Source organism: Antennarius striatus, chromosome 4, assembly GCF_040054535.1.
Source record: "Antennarius striatus isolate MH-2024 chromosome 4, ASM4005453v1, whole genome shotgun sequence".
In the NCBI taxonomy this organism is placed as follows: Eukaryota; Metazoa; Chordata; class Actinopteri; order Lophiiformes; family Antennariidae; genus Antennarius; species Antennarius striatus.
In genome coordinates this window covers 19,170,655-19,191,673 of record NC_090779.1, presented here as the reverse complement: position 1 = coordinate 19,191,673, position 21,019 = coordinate 19,170,655, and the positions used below count along the sequence as shown (strand labels likewise).

The following is a 21,019-nucleotide window of genomic DNA, read 5'->3' as shown; positions in this document are numbered from 1 at the left end:
TGGTCTCATTTCTTCTATGAAATTAAATAATTTGTGTTTGTGTGACTTTCAAATATTAATATGTAATGTATTACATACAGTATAAATAATTACTCCGCGGTGCACTGGCGTCGCGCCGGGAGTTTGCCCCGCCTCACGCACTAAAAACCGGCCGGGATAGGCTCCAGCTCCCCGTGACCCGCGCAAAGCGGATGAAGGGGTCAGAAAAATGAATGAGTGAATAAATACATAATTACTATCTGGAAACGTATATAAATTCTATTGGCTGAATGGAGCCTTTTCCTCCTCAGGTACTGCTACCGGAACTAGTTATGCGTCTTGCCTATTATTAAAAAAATAATAATTCCGCTACACTTGACTTTTTTTAGGCGCTTCGAAATTGATATTCTTAACTTTAATCTTTTAATATTTAGTAAATCTTGTCGAAACATTCTTTGAATTGTTCTTTTTGTTGTGAGGTCTTGTTTTGTTTTGTTTAAAAAAAAAAATTAAAAAAAAGACATTGTTTTTGGCCCTTTTACTCCGAAAGTCAAAAGCGGAAGTTGGTGTCGGGATTGGGACCAGCTTGACAGCCTAATGTCACCGCTGGTATCTGGCTCCTTCACTGGGTAGACAACAACGCTACGTCTGGAGCAAGTGAGTCGCTGTGTGGATTTTGCTGATCCGCTCGTAACTTAAGGTGAAGTTTTTATTTAATAATCTTTTTAGCAGAATAATACGTTTATCCTGCAGGTGCTAACTCTTATTTATCCTTGTTTGTCAGACACAAATCTAACCTTGTACTTTTGTAACTTGATGGTTATTCGGCTGCTCTGTAACGGTTGAAACCGGAGACAACAGGTTTGAATTTCCACCCGAACGACTGCGCTCGCATCGCTGGTTTTCCAACCAGATTTACGCGACACCATAGACCTGGCCAAGCTGAGTGTAAAAATGGAAATGTGAGATTGTGTTTGGATTGAGTCAGCGGGTTGAACGTGTATGGTTAGCAAAGGGTCCAGTAGCAGCAGCAGCAGCAGCGTGGTGTCTGCTGGAAGTTTTTCCACTCTGCGTCGTTGACTGCAACTCACTGCATACTGATGCGTTGCCAAGTGCCATGGTGGCAAGGACTGGACGGGCTTAGAACGCTTTCTGCCTAGAAGAAACCTTCAAGTAAGTAAATATATTGTAGTTTTGTAGGCGAGGATCCCCCCCCCCCTTGTTTTGACTCATGGATTTATGAGGCTCCAGGCGTGTCAGGAGAGGTACTCCAAAACTTTTCCAGCTGGCACTGACACTGGCATTGACGGCGACAACAGTAGACTGAGAGCCTGCTAGATCCAGATGGTGCTGATTCAGCTGTTTAAGGTGACTTTTATTATGATCAGTTTGAGTAAACGTAAAGAGAAGACATTATGAGTAGGTCGAGATGTTTCTGTCCTTTTCTAACAGACTTGAAAATGAGGACTGAGATCATCAACCTAAACAGTTTCCATAGAGTAGCCTTAGAAATATTGCAGTGATTACTCAGACAAGTAAGAGCTGACATGTTACAAATCACTGCATTCACCAAATCAGTTTTGCTTACGTTTTGTCTCCAGTTCTTGTTATCTCCAAAAAAAAAAAAAAAAAAAAAAGTCAGATATGGGGAGTATTTTCCAAAAAATAGTTGCAGTTAAGTTTTTTCACTTTGTTATGGGACAGGGAGTTTTTTTTGGCTTTGGCTGCTACCCTCCAGTTTCAAAAAAACACTACAGAGTAAAGATCAAAAGGTTAAACGGCTCTAACCCATGTCAGGGGCACTTTTATTGTCACCATGACCGTGACTCTGCCATTACACAAAGACCTTTTACCGCTCTTCATGGACCACTCAAGTGTGTTATTCATTCTACTATGGAAAATATACTCATATTTTGCTCTCTGCTGTCCTCATCCTCTTTTCTTCCTCTCTTTGTGCTTATTTTACTTTGTACTCAAAACTATCATTTAGAGGCGCTGATTGTGGCAGGACGGAAAGAATTGGTTGCATGAATAACTTTACCTGAAATATAATCGGGAGAAGTGTGATTGTTAAGCTAAACATGACGTCAGCTGGAGAGGACACCAAGTTGTTCACACATACCCACTAAAAATGATCTATACCCAAATGTTAATGCCTTTCCACTGTAGGAGTTATGAAACTTCACATTACTTTGTTTGTTGCTAGTCAATTTGCATGTTAAAAGATTTGATATGGCTATGAGCTGGTAATGGATTGTGTGCTAAGCAAAGGAGTGTGAAAGCATGTGAACGCAGCAGTGCATCTACATGAATGCGATGCTCAAAGTCTTTTCTCAGTCTTTAAAAGTTTGCCATGTTTCAGCATGAGCTCTGATTCAGGGAAAGTCAATTTCTCGGAAGTGCATAGTGTACTTTGTTGTCAGTGTGTTTAGGCAAGCAGTATGGGCCTTTTACATTTAGAGCCAAAGTGAATTTGTCTCTCGTATGCTAATCTGTGTAAAAACAGTGCACTTGTTTGTCCAAACAGCAGGGAGTGTGGGTTTAGGTGCTGATAAATATTGAAGAAATGTGATCAGGAAAATGTTTTTTTTCTTTTTCTGTATACTTTTCCTCTGATGGACATCAGCTACCAATGAAAAGCAACACAACACCTGCTTGCAGTCTGGGAAACTCTTGAAAGTGCTGGAATGCACATTATTAAGACTAGCACCATAACTCAAGAGTGTGTGTGTGTGTGGGGGGGGGGGGGGGGTGCTGAATATTAAGCAACCTTTGTGGTTCCTGGATCTTTCTCTGACAGGAAGCAGAGGAGCATAAATGTTTTTCTCAGTTCTCTGCAGCCTGTGGGGTCAAAGTCCAAACAGTCTCCATGTAATAGTGCTATACAACCAACTGGGCCAGAAAGAAAGACCCCTTACTGCTTACCCTGAAGTGCTAAAGTGAAAAGATGTCTGCTACCATATCACAAAGAATGTCACCTCTTCAACATTATCGTTCTGCTCTTCTTTCTTGACAATATGGCCTCTCTTTCAGGAGTTGACTATATTTCAACTTAAGACCGGGGATTTTGATTCAACTACAGATACTGTAATTAAAAAAATTCCTCATTAAAGAAATTGTTATTTCCCATCATCACTTTTACTCAGATTGCTTTTTCATAAGGCCCAATCCATTAGATGAAATGTGAAATTCTCAGTCTGAGATGTGCTGTTGCTACATATAGACGCTATTGCAAACATGCAGTCAAATGGAGCTCTTGATGATATAGAGGTTATGGATAAATAGTAATGCACTCTGTGTAGATGCACCTGGCTTTTAAAGAGAATGGAAGATGACACTCTTACTGTTTTAGTTGGTGTTGCACCCAAACCACAACTATGAATAATTAAAGGACTAAATACAACTGCTTGGCGCCTTGCTTTGCATCCATATTATGCACCGTTTAACTAGCCAATCTCTTGTTCCACCAAGAATTTCTTAATATCAGTGATAAAATTTTCAGATAGACATGTACCATGGCCTGGATGACTGACAATCTCCACAGAGTATCAGTGATGTGTTTGTCCTCCAAATACAGAACAGAAATGTTTATGTTTTACAGCAGGAACTTTGTACTCTTACATTGAGGCTTCTGTCAGGATCAGAATCCTCTTCGAGCGCTCCTCAAGTCATGGCTATCCTTAACGGGTGCAAGATGCATAAAGAAGATGTAATTTGGGCTTCTGTGCTCTCTATTTGTTGAATGTCTTGTCTGATTAAAGATGTGAACATAGCCCATCTTCTCCTCAGTTTGGCATGAAATTGCTTGGTGCCACAGTGTGTGGGTGCATTGGCACCGGTACAGTTCTCCAGTGGCTTGCTCGGCCAACTGCTTTTCTCTTTAATCTTAATTTGCTGCTCTGAATTTTTATCATTCAAACCCAAATACACTAACACAATTGGTGAAGTATGCCAACTCTGCAGTAGTTTCGGAAAGCAGAATCATTTAATGATTTATTGGGAATTCAAAAGTTGCTTCTGTCTGACTTTTTGGTAAAATTCTTTACTGATGTGTATATTTTTATTTCACTTTGAAACACAAGAATAGATTATACTTGTGTAATTGTTGTGCAATTACATTATAACTAGAGTGAAGCATTGCTGGAAATATCCTGTCTCGGTAGACTAGGTATCCTTTGTCATTTTGGTGTAGGATTTTTCAAGGAATTTTTTTTCCTTGTGGTCTGAGAAACCATTAAATGCATTGTGACATCTTAAGAGAGAGTTGTTTTTTCTCTTAACTTTTTTTTTTAACCTTTTTTTGAAAAAAACTCATTTTGCTCTGGGGTCATTTTGGTCAAGGGGGCCAGACGAATAAATTCATAGAAAAATTACATAGAATTGATCATAGAATAATAATAAACACATAGTAAAAATAGTGATATACAGTGCGCCCTTGTTACTCGCTGTTAATGCGTTCCAGGAACCACATGCGAATAACGAATTCAGCGATATAGCGAAACTTATTTATCTTATTATTCACTGTAATTCTAGAGTGTGCTTTCTTAATTTCCCTTGGGGATTATAACAGTATATTATATATATAAAAATACATACTTCTGTTTGATAACCCAAAGGTCAGTTGGTTTTGTGTTGTTTCACTTTTACCCCCCTTCTTGTTGCATTTTGAGATTTCTTTACTTGAGTTATTTCTGCCCACATGGTTTAAGTGTGGACGGGGACTGTATGGCACTGAAAGCAAAAACAGCCTCAGGTCCGGCGCTCACAAAAAAGACGGGGAATAGACAGCAAATGAGCTATAATCCCCCATAAATGAGAAAACACTACTTCAAGAGAGTAGTATGGCTGCTAAGCCATCGTTGAAGTCCAGATGAAACAAGTATGGCCCTGGAGCAGGGATAACCCAGGCTTGTCCTCATACATTTTCCCATGGTGATAACGACTTGACCAGCTGTTTGCAGTACATATTCACACCCTCTCGTCTTTGGACTCTCTCTGCATGTCAGAGATAGTCCAGAGATCGTGTGGCAGATCTAGAAAGAACAAATCTAACAAGTGTTCCAAAATCATGAGTACTATGATCTGATAATTTCTTACTGCAAATATCAGGAAATCCCATGGAAAGGGGACATTGAAAGGCTTCCAGTTCAATTCAGCCTTCTTTGAAGTTAAATAGTGAATGGGCAAAACGTCACATTATGAGACACTACAGTGTTCTCTTTTATGTTATAAACTGAAAGCGATGCTATTGAGTGTTTGGGGAGTCTTTTGATATGTGAGATGCTCTGTGCCTTTTGAAAAGGATCAGGCTTATGATTTGAGTCATTATGTGTGTGAATGCTTTGATGCCTGCTCCTGCCAGTTCAGTGTTTTGTCAGACACGTTTCATATGGTGGGCTTAGGGGATCAAACAGGATGGGTCCACCAACAGAACCTATAGCGCAGGAACTGTATGTGTAAAAAGATGCCTGCTCATGCACACATGTGCCCGATAACCTGTATACACAAAGATGCATGCATCTTTCACTGTCGAAAGGAAGTGTATTTCCACCCAAGTTGGTGAAAGTAAACAAAGTTCTTAATTTTGTTGCTGATATTGAATGCTCCATCTGGGCTTTAGGAGACAGGACTAAAATTAGGAAAGTAGTGATTTATCTTGATTGCATGATCCTGTCAGCAAGCTTTTTGTGTCGTTGTGCTAATGATTGACATTTCTTGTTTTCACAAAATGTTCAGATTTGCCTTTTGCCTTTTTTAGTTTGCAATTAAGGGTTGGGCTAGCAAGTGTGTTGATATTGTGAAACCCATCTATTGTACAAATGTCTTTTTGTATGTTGCTGCTTCATGTTCCTACCGCAGAGCAGTATTAGTGCTCTGCACAAGATGTTAATCAAAAATGAATGTGTGATCTTACAAGGTTAATATATTTGAGCTGGTGCGTAACTGTTGTGTGTGATTGAGGAAGGTCTGGGGACTTCCAGGTCTACCATCTGGTCTGTTGACTGAGATGTTAATCGTTCTTCCTCTGGGTCACTGTCACTCTGCCAACAACTGTAAAAAAGAGACTGACCTTTTTGTCAATCTGTTCTCATTTATATCAGTCCTCTATGTACTGTGTCCATGCAGCTGGAAAGTTCTTGACCTTGGCGTTTCTAGTTTACTGTCAGACAGCTGGAAGGGCCTCCCTGGCATGATTTCCACATAATGTTTCTCAACCCTCTTCTTCCTAAAAGTTGCCCAGTTGTTCTGAGTATTTTAAAGCTTGCTGACTTGCATTTACCTTAAGGTATTGTGCAAACACTGTAATCAACGCATGGTGCATTCCGGCCAATGGGAAGCATGTTCATGTATGTTTGCATTCCCCATCATTTTTCATAAAGGAGTCATTTTCGGTTTGCTTTTCTTTTTTTCCAGTAAAACAAAAGAATGAAAGGATCTATTCTTGCTATTGAGGGAATAAAGTTGTATGGTCCTTCTTAGCACGAAATACGTCTTCGTCCAAGAACACAACATCTCATTAAGATTTGAATTAACATTAGTACAGGCTTTTTCTAGGAGGAAGAGGAAATTTCTAGTTCTATGGTGCGTAGTTTCCTCTGAACACACACCATGTTTGTGTGGTTGTTCAATGGCAAACCATTTCTGCTGGATGCTTCATGATCACTGGCTCCCCCATGTTTGGTCTTCCACTGTTAAACGAACAACCTAAGAATTGTCAAAAAATATTGTCATTGTAATGACACCCCGACATATCCAAATTAATTTTAAGACAAGTCCTAATGACACATAGAAAAAAAAAAGAAAGTATTGTGATGTACTCAAAGAGAGTATGCATTTATGTAAAAATCATCAATTACATTTTAACTACTGTGGTTGAAAAGTCATTTATCAATATGAAAAGTCATATTGTACAATGTCATAATAATTAGATATCTTTAAGTCAGCATTATAAAACTAAATTGCCACCTGTCAGCTCTGCTGATTAAAATGGCTTGCCATAGACAAGGATTCTTTATTTTTCTGAAAACGTGATACAGCTTCTTGCTTCTAATAAATTTTCATTCAAAAAGGTCAATTGAAAAATATTACAGATGAATTTATCACAGATGGCTTTGCTTGTGTAGCAGTCTTTTAGTTTATTACTTTATAATATGTATCGAGTACAGTACCTGCAGCATTTGTGACTGACGTGTGTGGGGAATGTCCCCTCCTTGGTGTTGACTCTCTCTTCCAGTTCTTTTTTACTTACAGTAAGGCGGTTATGTGAGGACATATCTTTTGTCAGTTTCTTAACGTATACCCTACAATAAAGCTACTTTTCAGGAGGACATCTGACACATTAATAATGTTATTTGAAGTAATGCTCTTTCACTTGCTGGTTGTTATGTTCCACTTGCAGCTATTAGTCTGGCTAATCGATCTAAGTGGAAGTAAAGCATGATGAGGGAGTGAGTGTTCATATTGAGATTTGTTATATCTACTGATGTAAAAGTCATAATAAAAAAGAGAGGCACTTTGTTGGAGGGGGGGGGCATTTTTTGTTCCAAATTTTGTTCCAGTTTCTGTTGCTCGTTTCGCTTCTCTGTGCCTTTGGTCAACTTGGTTTAAAAAAAAAAAAGAGAATAGCTGCTGTTTATGGAAAAGGCAATTCAAAAAGTTGAAGTAATCAGCATTGTACAAGTACACACTGCTAAATGAACTACTTTGAAGTTCATAAAGTTTAAAGTAAAATTAACTTCTTCCTGTCCATACTTCAAAATGTAGAACACTGAAGTGACTAGGTCCCCTATTTTTAAATAAGTTGGTGTATTATATTTATTTTTAGTAGAATCTTACTCATTTATGCCCCTCTCAAAAAAATGACCACTTTCCGCTTCCCACACTTTATCAGTTCCAGTATACTACTTAGAAACACAGAAAGTAATTAGCCTTAAAAGCAAAGAAAAATGAATACCGGCGTTAACAGAATTATGCTAGGTTTTTATGTTTTTTTTTATATTGAGCCTGTGAGTTCCACTGTAACATATATCTTTGGTAATTAGGTTTGAACGTGAACAGGTCAGTTGTAATTTGTGAGGTCAGTTTTTATCAGTATTGAACAGCACAGGAACATAATGCTAACACTATCCTGGGCACAGTGACCAGTACCTGTTCTTTTTGATTAAATTAATATTAAAAATATTTTCTCTCTTACGAGGTGCACACAAGAAGGCATGATGTTGATTAGATAGTCTGGCATCTATCTGCAGTAAGCTTTCAATGTCAGTCATATTTATGTTATCAAAAGAAAAAAAGTGATTGTGTCTTAAGATCGTAGACATCCAGAGCTCAAATTAGCTCTGAATGTTACATCTGACATGGAGTACTGTTCTGGTTGGAGGTTGAATTGTATCAACCTCCAATCTATTATTTCAGCATTTTAACACGAGTATTGTTGACGTTGTTCTAGAAATCTAATATTACAGCTTGCTGTAACTGGATACTGAACGCACCCATGACACCTTTTTAAAAACTATTACTTCGGGAAAAAATTACTACATGCTTGTTTACAAGTATAGGATTTAGGAATAATCCACCACATCTCAGTGAATTTATTTCTTTAAACCCATGCTCTTTTGCCACTATTCTGAAGCAATCATATAGAACAGTGCCATGTAAAGTTTGATCGATCCTAAAAGGGATGTAGCGTCCTTTGTGCCTTGTGGTGCAGCTTTGTGTATTAATTTATAATTGCATTTTTATTATTTATAACCCTGTTGCGGCTGTGACAGCACTGGGGCAGTGTGAAAAATATGGAATTGTGTAACTAAAAGACTGATAAGATTCTTTAGTCTTAAGAAGAACTCTATAGAGTAGCATTCTGTATCATATACAGTATGTTATGTCCTAAGGAGGAATGAATGCAGACTGAAGACGAGACTTGTTAAAAGCAATTACGTATGTATAGAGGGTCTGTGTTGAAGCATCAACGTCTCATATTTAGTTAAAGGTTACCGTACATCTTCTGTGGAAGCACACAGTGAATGATTGATCCTTCCCATCTTTCGTGCTGTGTATAATGTGGGTGACATTTATTGGAGCCTTGTTGTTATGCCAAGATTAGTGGACCCTGAGCTCTATTTCTAACAAAGCTGTTTTGGTTTCCTTGGTTTATCAAAGCAGGGAGCAGCGTGTCGTAGCTCATTATGGGCATGTTGGGTTTGGCCAGCACTGGGGAAGCTGTTTTTTTAAAAACATTTTTAGGACTACCATGGTATTACAAACTTCTTGCCTGTCATAAGCTCAGTTGTCAAGCACACACACACACACACACACACACCCCTTGTAAACAATGTTAGCATCAGTGCAGGACGTCATGCAGTCAAAGGTATATATGTTTTTGCTCCCTTATCATTTAATGTGTTAACAGAGATATTTGTAGAAATAGTTACTACCAGCTGGCTGGGAATGCCAGTGTCTGGTGTGTGAGGAAAAACTTTTCACTGTGGATCTTTTTTTTTTTTTTTAAGTTACTTGTTTTTGACGGAAACCATGGAAAACCATTGGGATGTTTTTCATTCCCAGTTAATTATTAGGCTAAGAACAATTGTGTTTGAGACTGAAATATGTGTACTTGAGGTGGAAAATTGCACACCAATGAGAAAATATGCATTTGGCAAGCCTTTTAAATGAAGGATCTTATTGTTTTTGTGTGTACTTCCAAAAAAAAAGTAATGAAAGGAAATATGTTGTAAGTTTGAACACAGAAGGTCTAACATGAGTGAATGTCCTTTCTCCAAAACGGTATTTTAAGAATTCTTTTAATTCAAGGTAAGCTGCTCCTGTTACTGAGGTTAAGGGCTTTCTATACTCTCTGTCTTAATATTGATCTGTCTCTGGGTTCCAGAAATGGAGACTCATTAAATCCAGTCGTAGTGTAATGACATTATGCCTTACACAACCACCACCCTGTTTTAGATCTCCCTTCACTTCTATTTTTTTCCCCTTTTCACTCAATGTTATCTAATTAAGAGGTTTTCTGTAGAGGGTTGGCCTGGGCCTCCAAGCGTTGCGTATGGACATAGCAGATAGTCAGGGGTGGAGTGTTTGACTTTTTTTTGTGTGTGTGTGTGTGTGTGTGTGTGTGTGTGTGTGTGTGTGTGTGTGTGTGTGTGTGTGTGTGTGTGTGTGTGTGTGTGTGTGTGTGTGTGTGTGTGTGTGTGTGTGTGTGTGTGTGTGTGTGTGTGTGTGAGAGAGAGAAAAAGAACATAGCAATTGTCTCCTTGTTTGTTTATTTCATTTTTATTGAACTAAATATAAAATGCTTGAACATATTTGCACAAACATGTTTTCTTGTGTAATCTTGAGCAAACATGTTCCTATTACGAAAAGTTTTTGTCTTCCAGGCTGCTTTTGGTAAAGATAAAAAATTATTAATAAACTCACACAGGCAGAAAGGCAATTCCTGCTGTAAATGAATATGAAAAATAAAGTGCAATAAATGTTTCATGTAGATTTGCATTGTAAATAAATTATTTTTTAGGTTGTAACATGATACCTTGACAGCTACCTTAGTAAAGTGCCCTTTAAGGCTGAATTGTGCTCAACAATCACTTAAAATGTAAGCACAAACCTCGTTTTCTTAAAAAAAGAAATGATATGCATGTTTGTTCACATACATAGTCTAGTCTCTCCTTCAAGAACTCATTCAGTTTTAGTAGGAACTTAAAATGAGAGAGAAACATCTCTCACCTTGAATTAGTTCCTTGTTTGGAAAACGCATACAGTTCACTTTGAGATCTACCAACTTTTGCTTTTGAGAGCTTTGTCAGGTCTGGCATCACAGCTTAGTTTGGTAACCTTTTCATGCAGCTCAGCGCCGCACTTGTTTTGACTGATGCAGTCTGTACTGAAAGTTTTAGGGACAAATTAGCATGCTCTGCAGTCTCCATACAAAGAGGTCGAATGAAAGCCAATATCATAGTAAATTTCCAATTTCACATTCTACAGCACTCTTATTTATTCTGTTTTGTTGTGTTTGTCTATACAGTCCTGTTTATGTCTCCAGTCCTTACACCCTACCTGTATATCTCTACGTGCTGTTTATTTTTTGTGAATGCTGTGTTGGCTGTCTGTGATAACTGTATTCTTGTGTAACATATGCTGTGTGACTGTATTTGTACTTAGCAGAGGTAAATAATTTCATCTTGGATTTATTAAAGTTTATCTTCTACAGCAGAATGCATAGATTCAGTAATTAATTTATTTTAGTTTGAGTTTTACAATTTCCTTTTTTTTTTAACATGAAAAGTGTATTTTATTTACTGTTATGACTGGTGATTAATGTTCTTTTATAAAATGTGTTTTGGTTTTTTTTATGGATGAAGAGCTGAAAAAAGATTTTCAAATCTGTGGGACAGAAATATTTGGAAACTTGAGCCCCAAAGTGGACTCTGACCCCAGTGCTAATTGTATTGATGTGTCAGTGTTTTATCTTAAGGTCAGGACATGCTGACCTATTTCCCAGCTGGTTGCATTCCACTCCAGTTTTGCCATATTTGCAATTGACGTTTAGTTATGACTCATTCATAAACTGGTTACCATTCTAAGAGGCACAGCATCCTTGGATGCTGATTTATGTTCTTTTATCTTTCATAAGATTTTTTTTTCTTTTTTGTTTCATGGATGAGGAGCTCAAAACAGTTTTACCATTCTATGAGACAGAAATATTTTGAAACTTGAACAACATCCTAGAATGTCAGGATGTACCAACCTGGAAATGAGTCATTCATAACTTGGTTGCCATCCTAAGAAATAAAAATTGGTATTGATGCATCCATGATATTCTTGATTTTTGTTTCTGGACATTTTAAAAAGGTAACTAGAGAAGAGCTGCCTTCATGTGACATGCCCTTTAACCCGGCATCACCTGAACGTGATGCTGATTTAAAGGGTATCATACAGAATTTTTAGGGCGTTGAGCGAAAGGAAAGCCTCTGTGTGGGGTTGTTAGATGTTATCAATTCATTCTTTGTTTCCTAACCACCTGTTGTGCTCTTATTGGTCAGTACAGGTGAATTAATCTCTGAACCTTACTTCGGGTCAAGGTTGAGGCGCTGGTCTAAATTTTGTTTCTAAAGCGAACCTTGAAATGAAACAGATATGGCAATTTTTTTTAGATGAATGCAGGCAGACAAAAGCGTCAGGATTCATCAAGTGCTTTGGGATTTTCCCAATTCCCACCTTACAGACTGAGGCACTGAGGAGAGGCAGGGCGAATAATGGGAGGGATGCATAAAGAGGTGGGCTAAAGAGGAGAGGAGGGAACAGAAGACACAAAAAGGCAGTAGGATTAAAAAAAAGTCAGACTTCTGATGGTAGAGCTAAAGCAGGTGGTCAAAGCTTTAGTGCAGTACTCCTGGATGTGAATGGAATGTGTTAATTGGATAAAGAGTGTGAACAACATTTTAAAATACATTAGATGCTGAGTTTCATGCAACGCAAGTCTGTTGATGGGCATTTGTGCTTCACTTCTCTGACGGGTGAGTATCATTTTGCAAAATAATTCCGCTCTGTGGCATTATTGTTCTATTATGTCACTTTCTCACTCATTAGTGGGTGAAAAACTAGGAGTACAAACAGTTAATCTAATGAGCTAAGACTCACACTGTTAGTCCTGCTTTTGGATAACTGCAGTATCGTCTTGAGCAAAGCGTTGATAAATTTCTACCGAATGTCATGGTACTGTAGTCTGAATTAGAACTGTACCCGTGACCCAATTTAGTATACCTAAAAGACTGTCCTGTAATGCTAATGGTAAAGTAATGCACAAGCCAGGCTATTTTGAATTTGAACACTTTTTTTTTTTGTATTTTAAATTAGGTGTGAAGAAGTTTACAAATGTTTCCTGTGAGTAAAAATGAAATTATTGATTACACCTAATTAAAAGTCTTGAATGTTGTGTTGTCTACTCCCGATCATTGTTGATTGAAATATAATTGGCATTGTCTTATCATATTGACAATAGTTTTTTAAAGGTTGGAAATCCACGGTCAATAATGGTATATTATCAGCCAGATTGATTTACAAGAGGCGCCATGGCTGAACTCCTGCGCTCCATTGTTGCTTGATTTGCATGAGCCATTATGGTAACAGTCATCCCCAGTGCCTTAGGTGGCTTCATTCTCTTGTGTAGACAGAGCCGTAGGCTTTCCCAAATTCACCCTTTGAGACACACACACACACACACACACACACACACACACACACACACACACACACACACACACACACACACACACACACACACACACACACACACACACACACACACACACACACACACACACACACACACACACACACACACACACACACACACACACACACACACACACACACACACACACACACACACACACACACACACACACACACACACACACACACACACACACACACCCTAATTCCACCCTAAGACAGGCCAACCTCGGCTGCATTCCTCTCATGTTCACCTGATAAGTATGTGTGGGTGATTGTGTTTGAAAGAATACTTCAGATTTTGTCCTTGCAAAGCACATTATTAGTCCTACTACAATAAGACAAGGGCACCTTTAAATTGTCTGAGGGCAGTTCATCTTTCCTTTCAACTAGTCAGGAAAGAAGGGAAGGAGAACATTACCAACAGAGACGTTTGAAATCTTAGAATGGTCACATGAGTTGTAGCGAAGAGCAGGGTCAAGGGTCACAGTAACCGATGTGAGCTTAAGATTTCATGCTCGGGGGTTAGTGTTCAGTACTCAGTTTCAAGATAGCAGAGGGACAACACAAATCTGTTTTTTTAATTAACATCTAATGAGGTCCATATTATATTTGTCAGTAAGAGAAGAAAGCAACATGCTAGTAAAAGGTTACCAGGAGACTGTGAGACTTCATTGTGCCTCACCAGGCTCTATAAATAACACAAAGGATAATGGGGTGTCATTGTAATTCTACCTGTTTGCCAGCAGCAGAGGTGTAACAGTAACAATTTGCCATGTAAATGGAAATAATGTTTTTGAGGCTGTTATCAAGGATGTGGTGTGGCATTTTTAAAATGTGTTATGTGTCTGGCTCACAACCAGGTCGATTTGAGAAGGAGTTAGTACCAGTAATTGGCTAATTCAAACAAGAAAAAAATCAACCAAAAATACCTCTACTGAGGGAGACACAAGATCCCGCACCTCCTTTGCCACCGGACAGATGATTTTTCTCTTTTTATGGAATCTGATTGTTTTAGAAGTGCTGCTAAACATATATGTTGAACATCACACTAGACAACAGCACTGTTGTGTTGTGTGTCACACCTCTTTTGCCTGTGAAAAATACATCCAACATATTACAGACAGTTCTCATCCTAGCAACGTTTTCTTCCTCATTGTTGAGCGTCCTGAGGTGTTCCCATTACAAATGAAATATGAAATCCCTTCAGGGGCTTCTGGGTCTCCATCAGTTGGATGTGCTCTGTAAAACCTTCTAAAGAGAGGTGGCCTGGAGGCATCTGTAATTGTATACCCGATCCACCTCAAATGGCTCGATCTGACATAAAGGAGCTGCATCTTTACTCCCAAGTGCTCCTTCTTTGTTACTGGACACAACTCACAGCTCCATGTGAGGTTGTGAGAGAGCTTGCTTTACAGCCCAAGTGAAGATGAGCTGAAATCTCTAAAATTCTTGAATTTAAGGTCATGGTTTGATAGAATTGTGTGATCTGTTTTAAAACACCTTTAATTCCCTTTCCATTTCCATTGATTTTCAGGAACAGGAACAAATGCGCGCCTCCATATCCAACTATTGTCCTGAAGTTCCCCTTTCTGCCACAACTGACCCCCAAGCAGCACCGCTGCGTACATGTGCATCTCCAACACTCGTCTCCCCCTCTTGTTCTCATATGTTGTCTGTGAGCATCTCAGCATATCAGACTTTGCACCTTGGATACTTTACTTTTTACCGTACACGATAGAGCAAAAGCTAGTGATGATAGTGGCAGTGGTGACGATCTCTCTGATGACAACTCTACCTCTCACATCCATGATCTCCATCATATTGAGCATTTTAACACATAGCACTTGTTGATGGATTATGCAGTGGTAATTCAGAAAGCTTGGGAAAGCAGCGTCCTGCCTGGACTTGGCAATAAATCCATTCAAGCAGCCAACCATCCGTTAGGATGGACACCAATTTGTACACTGGGAGCTGGGTTTTTTCAATAAAATTTTTGGATGACGGAAATATTTCCTCTCTTTGCGTCTGTTCTTTCATGGACAATACTATTAATAGCTCCTCCTTTGCAGTGATATCAGTAAAGACCATACAAATAAAAATGTGCATCTGGACTGTGTCACTTACATCTGTAGATTTGTCCAAATGCAATGAAAATGTGCAATCTGCAGCTTTTTCTTTAGAAGTTGGCTGTAATAAAAATGACTGCTGACGGGACAACTGGCCTTTTAATTTATTCACCTTTCTCTTTCTCAGCTCACTCTTTGGAGGAAAGTTGGCATTGTAGTTTCTATGAACAGTCTGAAAATGCCTCTCTACATTTCCCTGAAATAGTAGACGGGCAGATGAAGCTAACGCACCTAAATTCAAAAGTCTATTTTTTAATGTCATGCAATCTACCTGAACGATCATTATGATCTACTGGTCAATCGCACTCGATGTATTGAGCACCCCTGCTCTAAGCACACCGAACTTCACCTTGGGATGTGCACTCGTAAGTGTGTAAGTAGTGTGCATTTATGAGACTTTTCCTCAGTGTTTGTGGTGTGAATGCTGTTATTTAGGTCAAGACATGGATTGTAGCAAGGACAAAACCTGTCTGTCTTAGGACAACTTTCACAAATGATGGCTTTCACAGCGACGCTTGTCTGCACTGTGAAAATAGTTTTCATTAAGGTTGCTCCATCTTTGCTTCCTTGAGACATTCAAAGAGCTGGGAAGGAAAGCCAACTTTGGAGGAAAAAAAGCTAAAAAAGCAGTCAGAGTAAAAGCTTGTCTTGCTGTCTTCCATGCAGATGGTCAGGTCCGTAATGTGCGGGAACTCAAGGGGTGCAAGGCCATAGTGCTGCAGCCATTCAGTTTCAGCCAATTGCACACCCCAGACCCTCCTGCTGAGGTTTGTGCAGCCACAACCACGTGGCTCTGATGTCATCTCTAAGAAATTCATTTTCCTCTTCCCTTCCAAGCCCTGCTTTCTGCCCGGAGACCCCCCAGCGTATTACACATGTATATACGAACTTGTCATATCATTCAATCTATATGAGCACCGTGTTAGAGACTTGGAAATGGACTTGATACCTCACTGTATCACATTACTTTCCCTGGCACAATGTATACAATGCCTGTTTTGTACTGGAAGAATACTGTTCAGAGTCATTAGAACCAATTTTTGGGGGGCCTGTGCCTGAATGGGGCTTGGTAATGGAGCAGTGGGAGCGTTGACAAAAGCAGCCACCCACCATCACCATGACCCCTCCTCTCAGCACCGTGGCTCATATTGTAGGAGGATATGAATGACTAAAATATATTGTAAGTTGTTAAGGAGGTTGTGGAATGACTTTGTGGGATTGCCAGTTTCTGTCCTTTAAAATGAAAACCTGAATGCCTCAGAGCACTGTTGCGCTTTTTGCCAATCCTTGCAATGGTCAAGGAATATTTGCATTTAACATTGAGGTGCATCAGTAGTAAATACTTCTCTTCACATAGTGAAACATTTGTCTTGAAATTGCCACTTTCAGTACTCCATTGCCCCTGTTCTAACTCTGACTAGCCACAGTCACTCGGGTCAAGACTTAACCATTCAATTTACTGAAACCATGGAATCTGACTTGGGCAGGCATCCAGACAATCCACAGCTACTTCAGTGGACAAATCAGATTTGTCTATTCCTGCCACTGGGAGCCCTTCTGTTTTCAGTGAGAATTTCTCACAGGGAGTCAGCTGGAGTGAAAGCATTCACACTGGATATGCTTTTAATGGTTTTGGATAATGGTTGTGGACAGAAATGCCAGCAGGGTTCCACTTTAAATGCAGGTCAGAGATGAAGCTGACCTCAGGGGTTGAGGAAGGATGAAAACGAAATGCAGAGGAAAGGGACAAGGAGGGGGTTGGAGTACACATACTCAGAATTTGCTGGGAGGGGGTTGTTGTGGTCAGACACACTCTGGGGCAAAACACGCTATGGGGCAAAACACTGCTCCCTTGATGGGTGTCTTTCAGTAGGAATGAGATCTGTCGGGTGTGAACTGGAATTTTTTGAAAACGCAACTTTTTTGTTGCGTTTACGCCTTCCGTCCACACGACAACGCAGATATTCGGAACGAAAACGAAACTTTTTAAAAACGCTGGCCTTAATTTAAAAAAAAAAAAGCTGGGTCTGCGTTGTCGTGTGGACGTTGTATCCGCAACTTTTTAAAAACGCTGACGTCTTGCCTGCGACGAAAACCTCTGTGACGTCATATTTATGGGCCCGTGTGTTGTGACAACAAAACACGGAGGATTCCTATTGGATAAAATTTGACTCAATAGTGCCACCACATGGTTTGGCATGCTTATAGCCGTCTTCGAAAACGCACTGCTGCGTTTACGTGTGGACGGAGATTTTTTTTAAAACACTTGTGTGGACGCAAATCGTTTTCGATTCACGTCTTCAAAAAGTTGCATTTTCAAAAAATCTGTCATCGTGTGGACGGGGCCTTAGTAGACCAGGCCTCTGCTAGATCCTCTTCCACACAACCTGTTAATGGTGGGATTATTGGGCCCATTGGTGGCTTCATCCATTCTGTACATTACAAAGATATATTTGAAACTAATGTTGTTCCAGCTCTGAACTGGCAGTAGCTGCACAGGACTGTGGGGATTTATGTATAATGTGTGCAGCCCACAGCCAGCAACTATTAACTGTCAGCATATGACTAAAAAAACAAACATTTAAAGAAGTTGTGATGACTTCAGAATGGGAGGCACTGTGAGATAACAGAGAGCCTATCAATGTACGACTACAGTAGAAAAATAATCCATATGAAATTGGGACTAAATGTGATTGTTTTTTGACATGTCAAAGCTCTATCAGTGGAGTGGGATTGGTCAGTATTAGTAAATGCGGTTTGTAGAACGGTCTTTGTCGAGAAGATATTCATCAGTTAATTTGAAAAGAATTCTAGTGACTGAGCTGGGGATGTGTGATTGCTGTACGAACTTGACTTTGATTACAATGATTGGTGTAATAGTTTTGATGATCGACAAAAGTCTGGGATTCCTGATGACCGTGATCGAGTTGTGTTCACTCAGATTAGAGACATGAAACACCTCAACCACACAACAAACATTTCCTTTGAATGCTGTATGACTCTGATTAGACCACTTGCTGTGGTGAGCACATTTTTGTTATTAACCAACCATCTTGGTTGAGATGATGACATCCATTTTGTTTGCTGGGAGAGAACAGATGGGCAGCATTGGCAGAGCAATCTCACACCGAATGCAAATATAGCACCTTGTTGTTAATGTGTCTTCAGCTGTTCTGACTGTTCTTGCTCTTTGCCTGCACGTTAAAAGAACCCTTACCTTATTGGCGGATGTCTTGATTTTATACTTTTTGTTGTTACTCTCCAGACAGATCGGTGCATTAACATGCACAGACTGGAGGCAGTATTACGTGAAAACAAGACATGTTGTCTTGCAGGTCTGTTCCTCTAACTTAAATCTATCAGTTTATCTAAGGTGACTGTTTTTGTCTCCAGACCTGAATTATTTTTTTTTACTAATGTGACTGCAATCACTTCAGTGGGCTGATTGTTAGATTGAGGAATAGTGTCAACACTGTGTATCTGACAGAAAAGCTTGTGTTGGAGAGTGTCCTCTGTTGTCAGTGGAAGTATTATCGTAAAATGTATGACTGACTTTTACGGTGGAGGACTGTTATAAATAACAATGTTGTTGTGTTTCAGTGGCATTTTGTTTGTCATTCTACACAGTTTAACCTCTGTCTGTGGTGGTTCATCAACATGAGGCACATTAATTATATAATGTAAAATATTTGTGAATTTTTTTTTCCTTGTGCAATGTCTGTGATTGTATCCCTATTGTATTTTTATATGAATACAGAAAAAATCTTGGTTGAGAGGTGTAGACCAAGTTATTTTATTGAAGTTCTTCAACTTGTATGACGTCCTATGTAAAGTCTGTGTGGGAGTTTTGTCTTACTTTCAGGTGTGTCATTCATTTTTTTTACAGCCGTCTTTTTCTGTTCCCCTGTTTTTCAGATACAGAATGCTGAGAAGAGGATGAATCCTCCAGGTTATCTGAGACATCCACTCCTCTTTGCTGCTGTCTCTTCACGACAGTCCTCTTGTATCATTGGGGTATCTGCCTCCACGTGTTCCCCTCTTTGCACCCGCTTCCGTCCCCATTTCCTCCTTTGTCCCCAGTAGTGGCCATCCCATAGAGTAAGAAAGGCGAGCCAGCCCCTGTAAATATGCCTGGATGGAGGTCTCAGTGGCATCTCGTACTGCTGAACTCCTTGACCTGTGGCCTGGAGATCTGCGTGGCAGCTGGGATCACGTACGTGCCCCCGCTGCTGCTGGAAGCCGGAGTGGAGGAGCGCTACATGACCATGGTTCTAGGTAAGGGCTCAGTAAAGACCAAAATGGTTTTGGTCTGTTTACGACGGTCTAATTCCTGTGTAATTTCGTTTGCATGTGTTTTTTCTCTGCCACTCACATTTACTCATTTTCCTCTGTCTTGGTCTGAAAAAATATTTTATTAATGTGATTGACACTTGCACACAACCTCAACAATAGATTGTGTGCCACGTGACTTGTATGTTTGTGCTTCGTGAAGAGTATAATCTACTGTACCGGTGTCTGTCATTCACAAATGTTGTTCTTTGTTGTCATCACACTAAACAAATGTTCAGCATTATATGTTTTACCCACCAGAACAAAAATTCCCTAGAAAGACTGGCAGTCTTCAAACTTGCTACTGCCAGTTTACCACGAGTTACAACAAACATTGAGGATAAGCTTGATCATTCCTGAACGGATTATTTGTTGGTAAATTAAAAATTATGGCTCCTTTTAATGTCCACTTTAATATAAAGACAATAGAGAAAAACGGAAAGAAAGGTCAACATAAATAGCCAAGGCTTGTCAGGTTCAAGACATCAACTGTTTCACTCGTCTTTATTTGTTGCCATGACACATGTTGTAAGGGTAGGTTGTACCCTGAATTAATATGCTTCGAGGTCAAACAGAAACTTCAGAAACTTCCATTTTTGTCCTTCAAATTTTGTGGCAGTGTTTTGAATGTTTGCAATAGTTGATTAGCTCTACTGCAAGTTTCAGCTAGTTTCAGCTTAATAAGTTTCAGCTAATTTTTCAAAATATGCAATTTTTGTCCAAAAGCGGATACAGTATAGACACCACAAACTCTCCAATGATCATGCCTGGCTAATGTGTAACACAGTCTGCCTGTGGTTCTGAATTTGTGGTTTTAGTTGCCTCAGACATTTAAGCAGATCAGTAGTCTTGGAAAATGTACGGAAACTATGTGGATCCCTTCATAAGGCAACCATTCAGACAGACACATTCGTTTTTGAAAAAGGCCAGTCATGTTGGTGTTCCCAAATGACGTGCCTGTGTGCGCTGCACATTTACAAATGGCATCATCCATATGGTATACATTTGCAGACTGTTACTGAGTTTACTTGTATGCAATGTGAATAGTTGCCTTATCCTGTTGACCCGAATGGTGTTCACATGGTCTTGACTAAAGGGCTGTCCGTGAGACATTGTCTTGTGACTACAGATGATAAATACAGTCCCACCAAACCAAACAGGTCAGAAAGGATCGAGACGTGATAAGGACCATCACGTCTTGATCCTAAACAATATGCACTTCTACTGTTCTGTTTCTGTAACAGCTGTTGGTGTTATGAAGAAAATATTTCACTGTAGGGTTTCTTCCCAAATAGGCTGCACTGTAAGCCAATCTGGAAATGGCACTCAAACTAATTATTATC

The 21,019-nt window shown here is 39.5% G+C and overlaps 1 protein-coding gene across 1 annotated transcript in view; it reads left to right on the top strand.

Annotated features, from left to right (window-relative positions):
• Positions 1-589: 589 nt before the first annotated feature.
• The window catches only part of zgc:77158 (solute carrier family 45 member 3), a 28,111-nt gene continuing 7,681 nt past the window's right edge, over positions 590-21,019 (top strand). The window contains exons 1-2 of the mRNA XM_068313706.1: positions 590-679; positions 19,263-19,622. Of these exons, the coding sequence (XP_068169807.1) occupies positions 19,475-19,622 (148 nt within the window). The 5' untranslated portion in view covers positions 590-679; positions 19,263-19,474. The remainder of the gene's footprint in view (positions 680-19,262; positions 19,623-21,019) is intronic.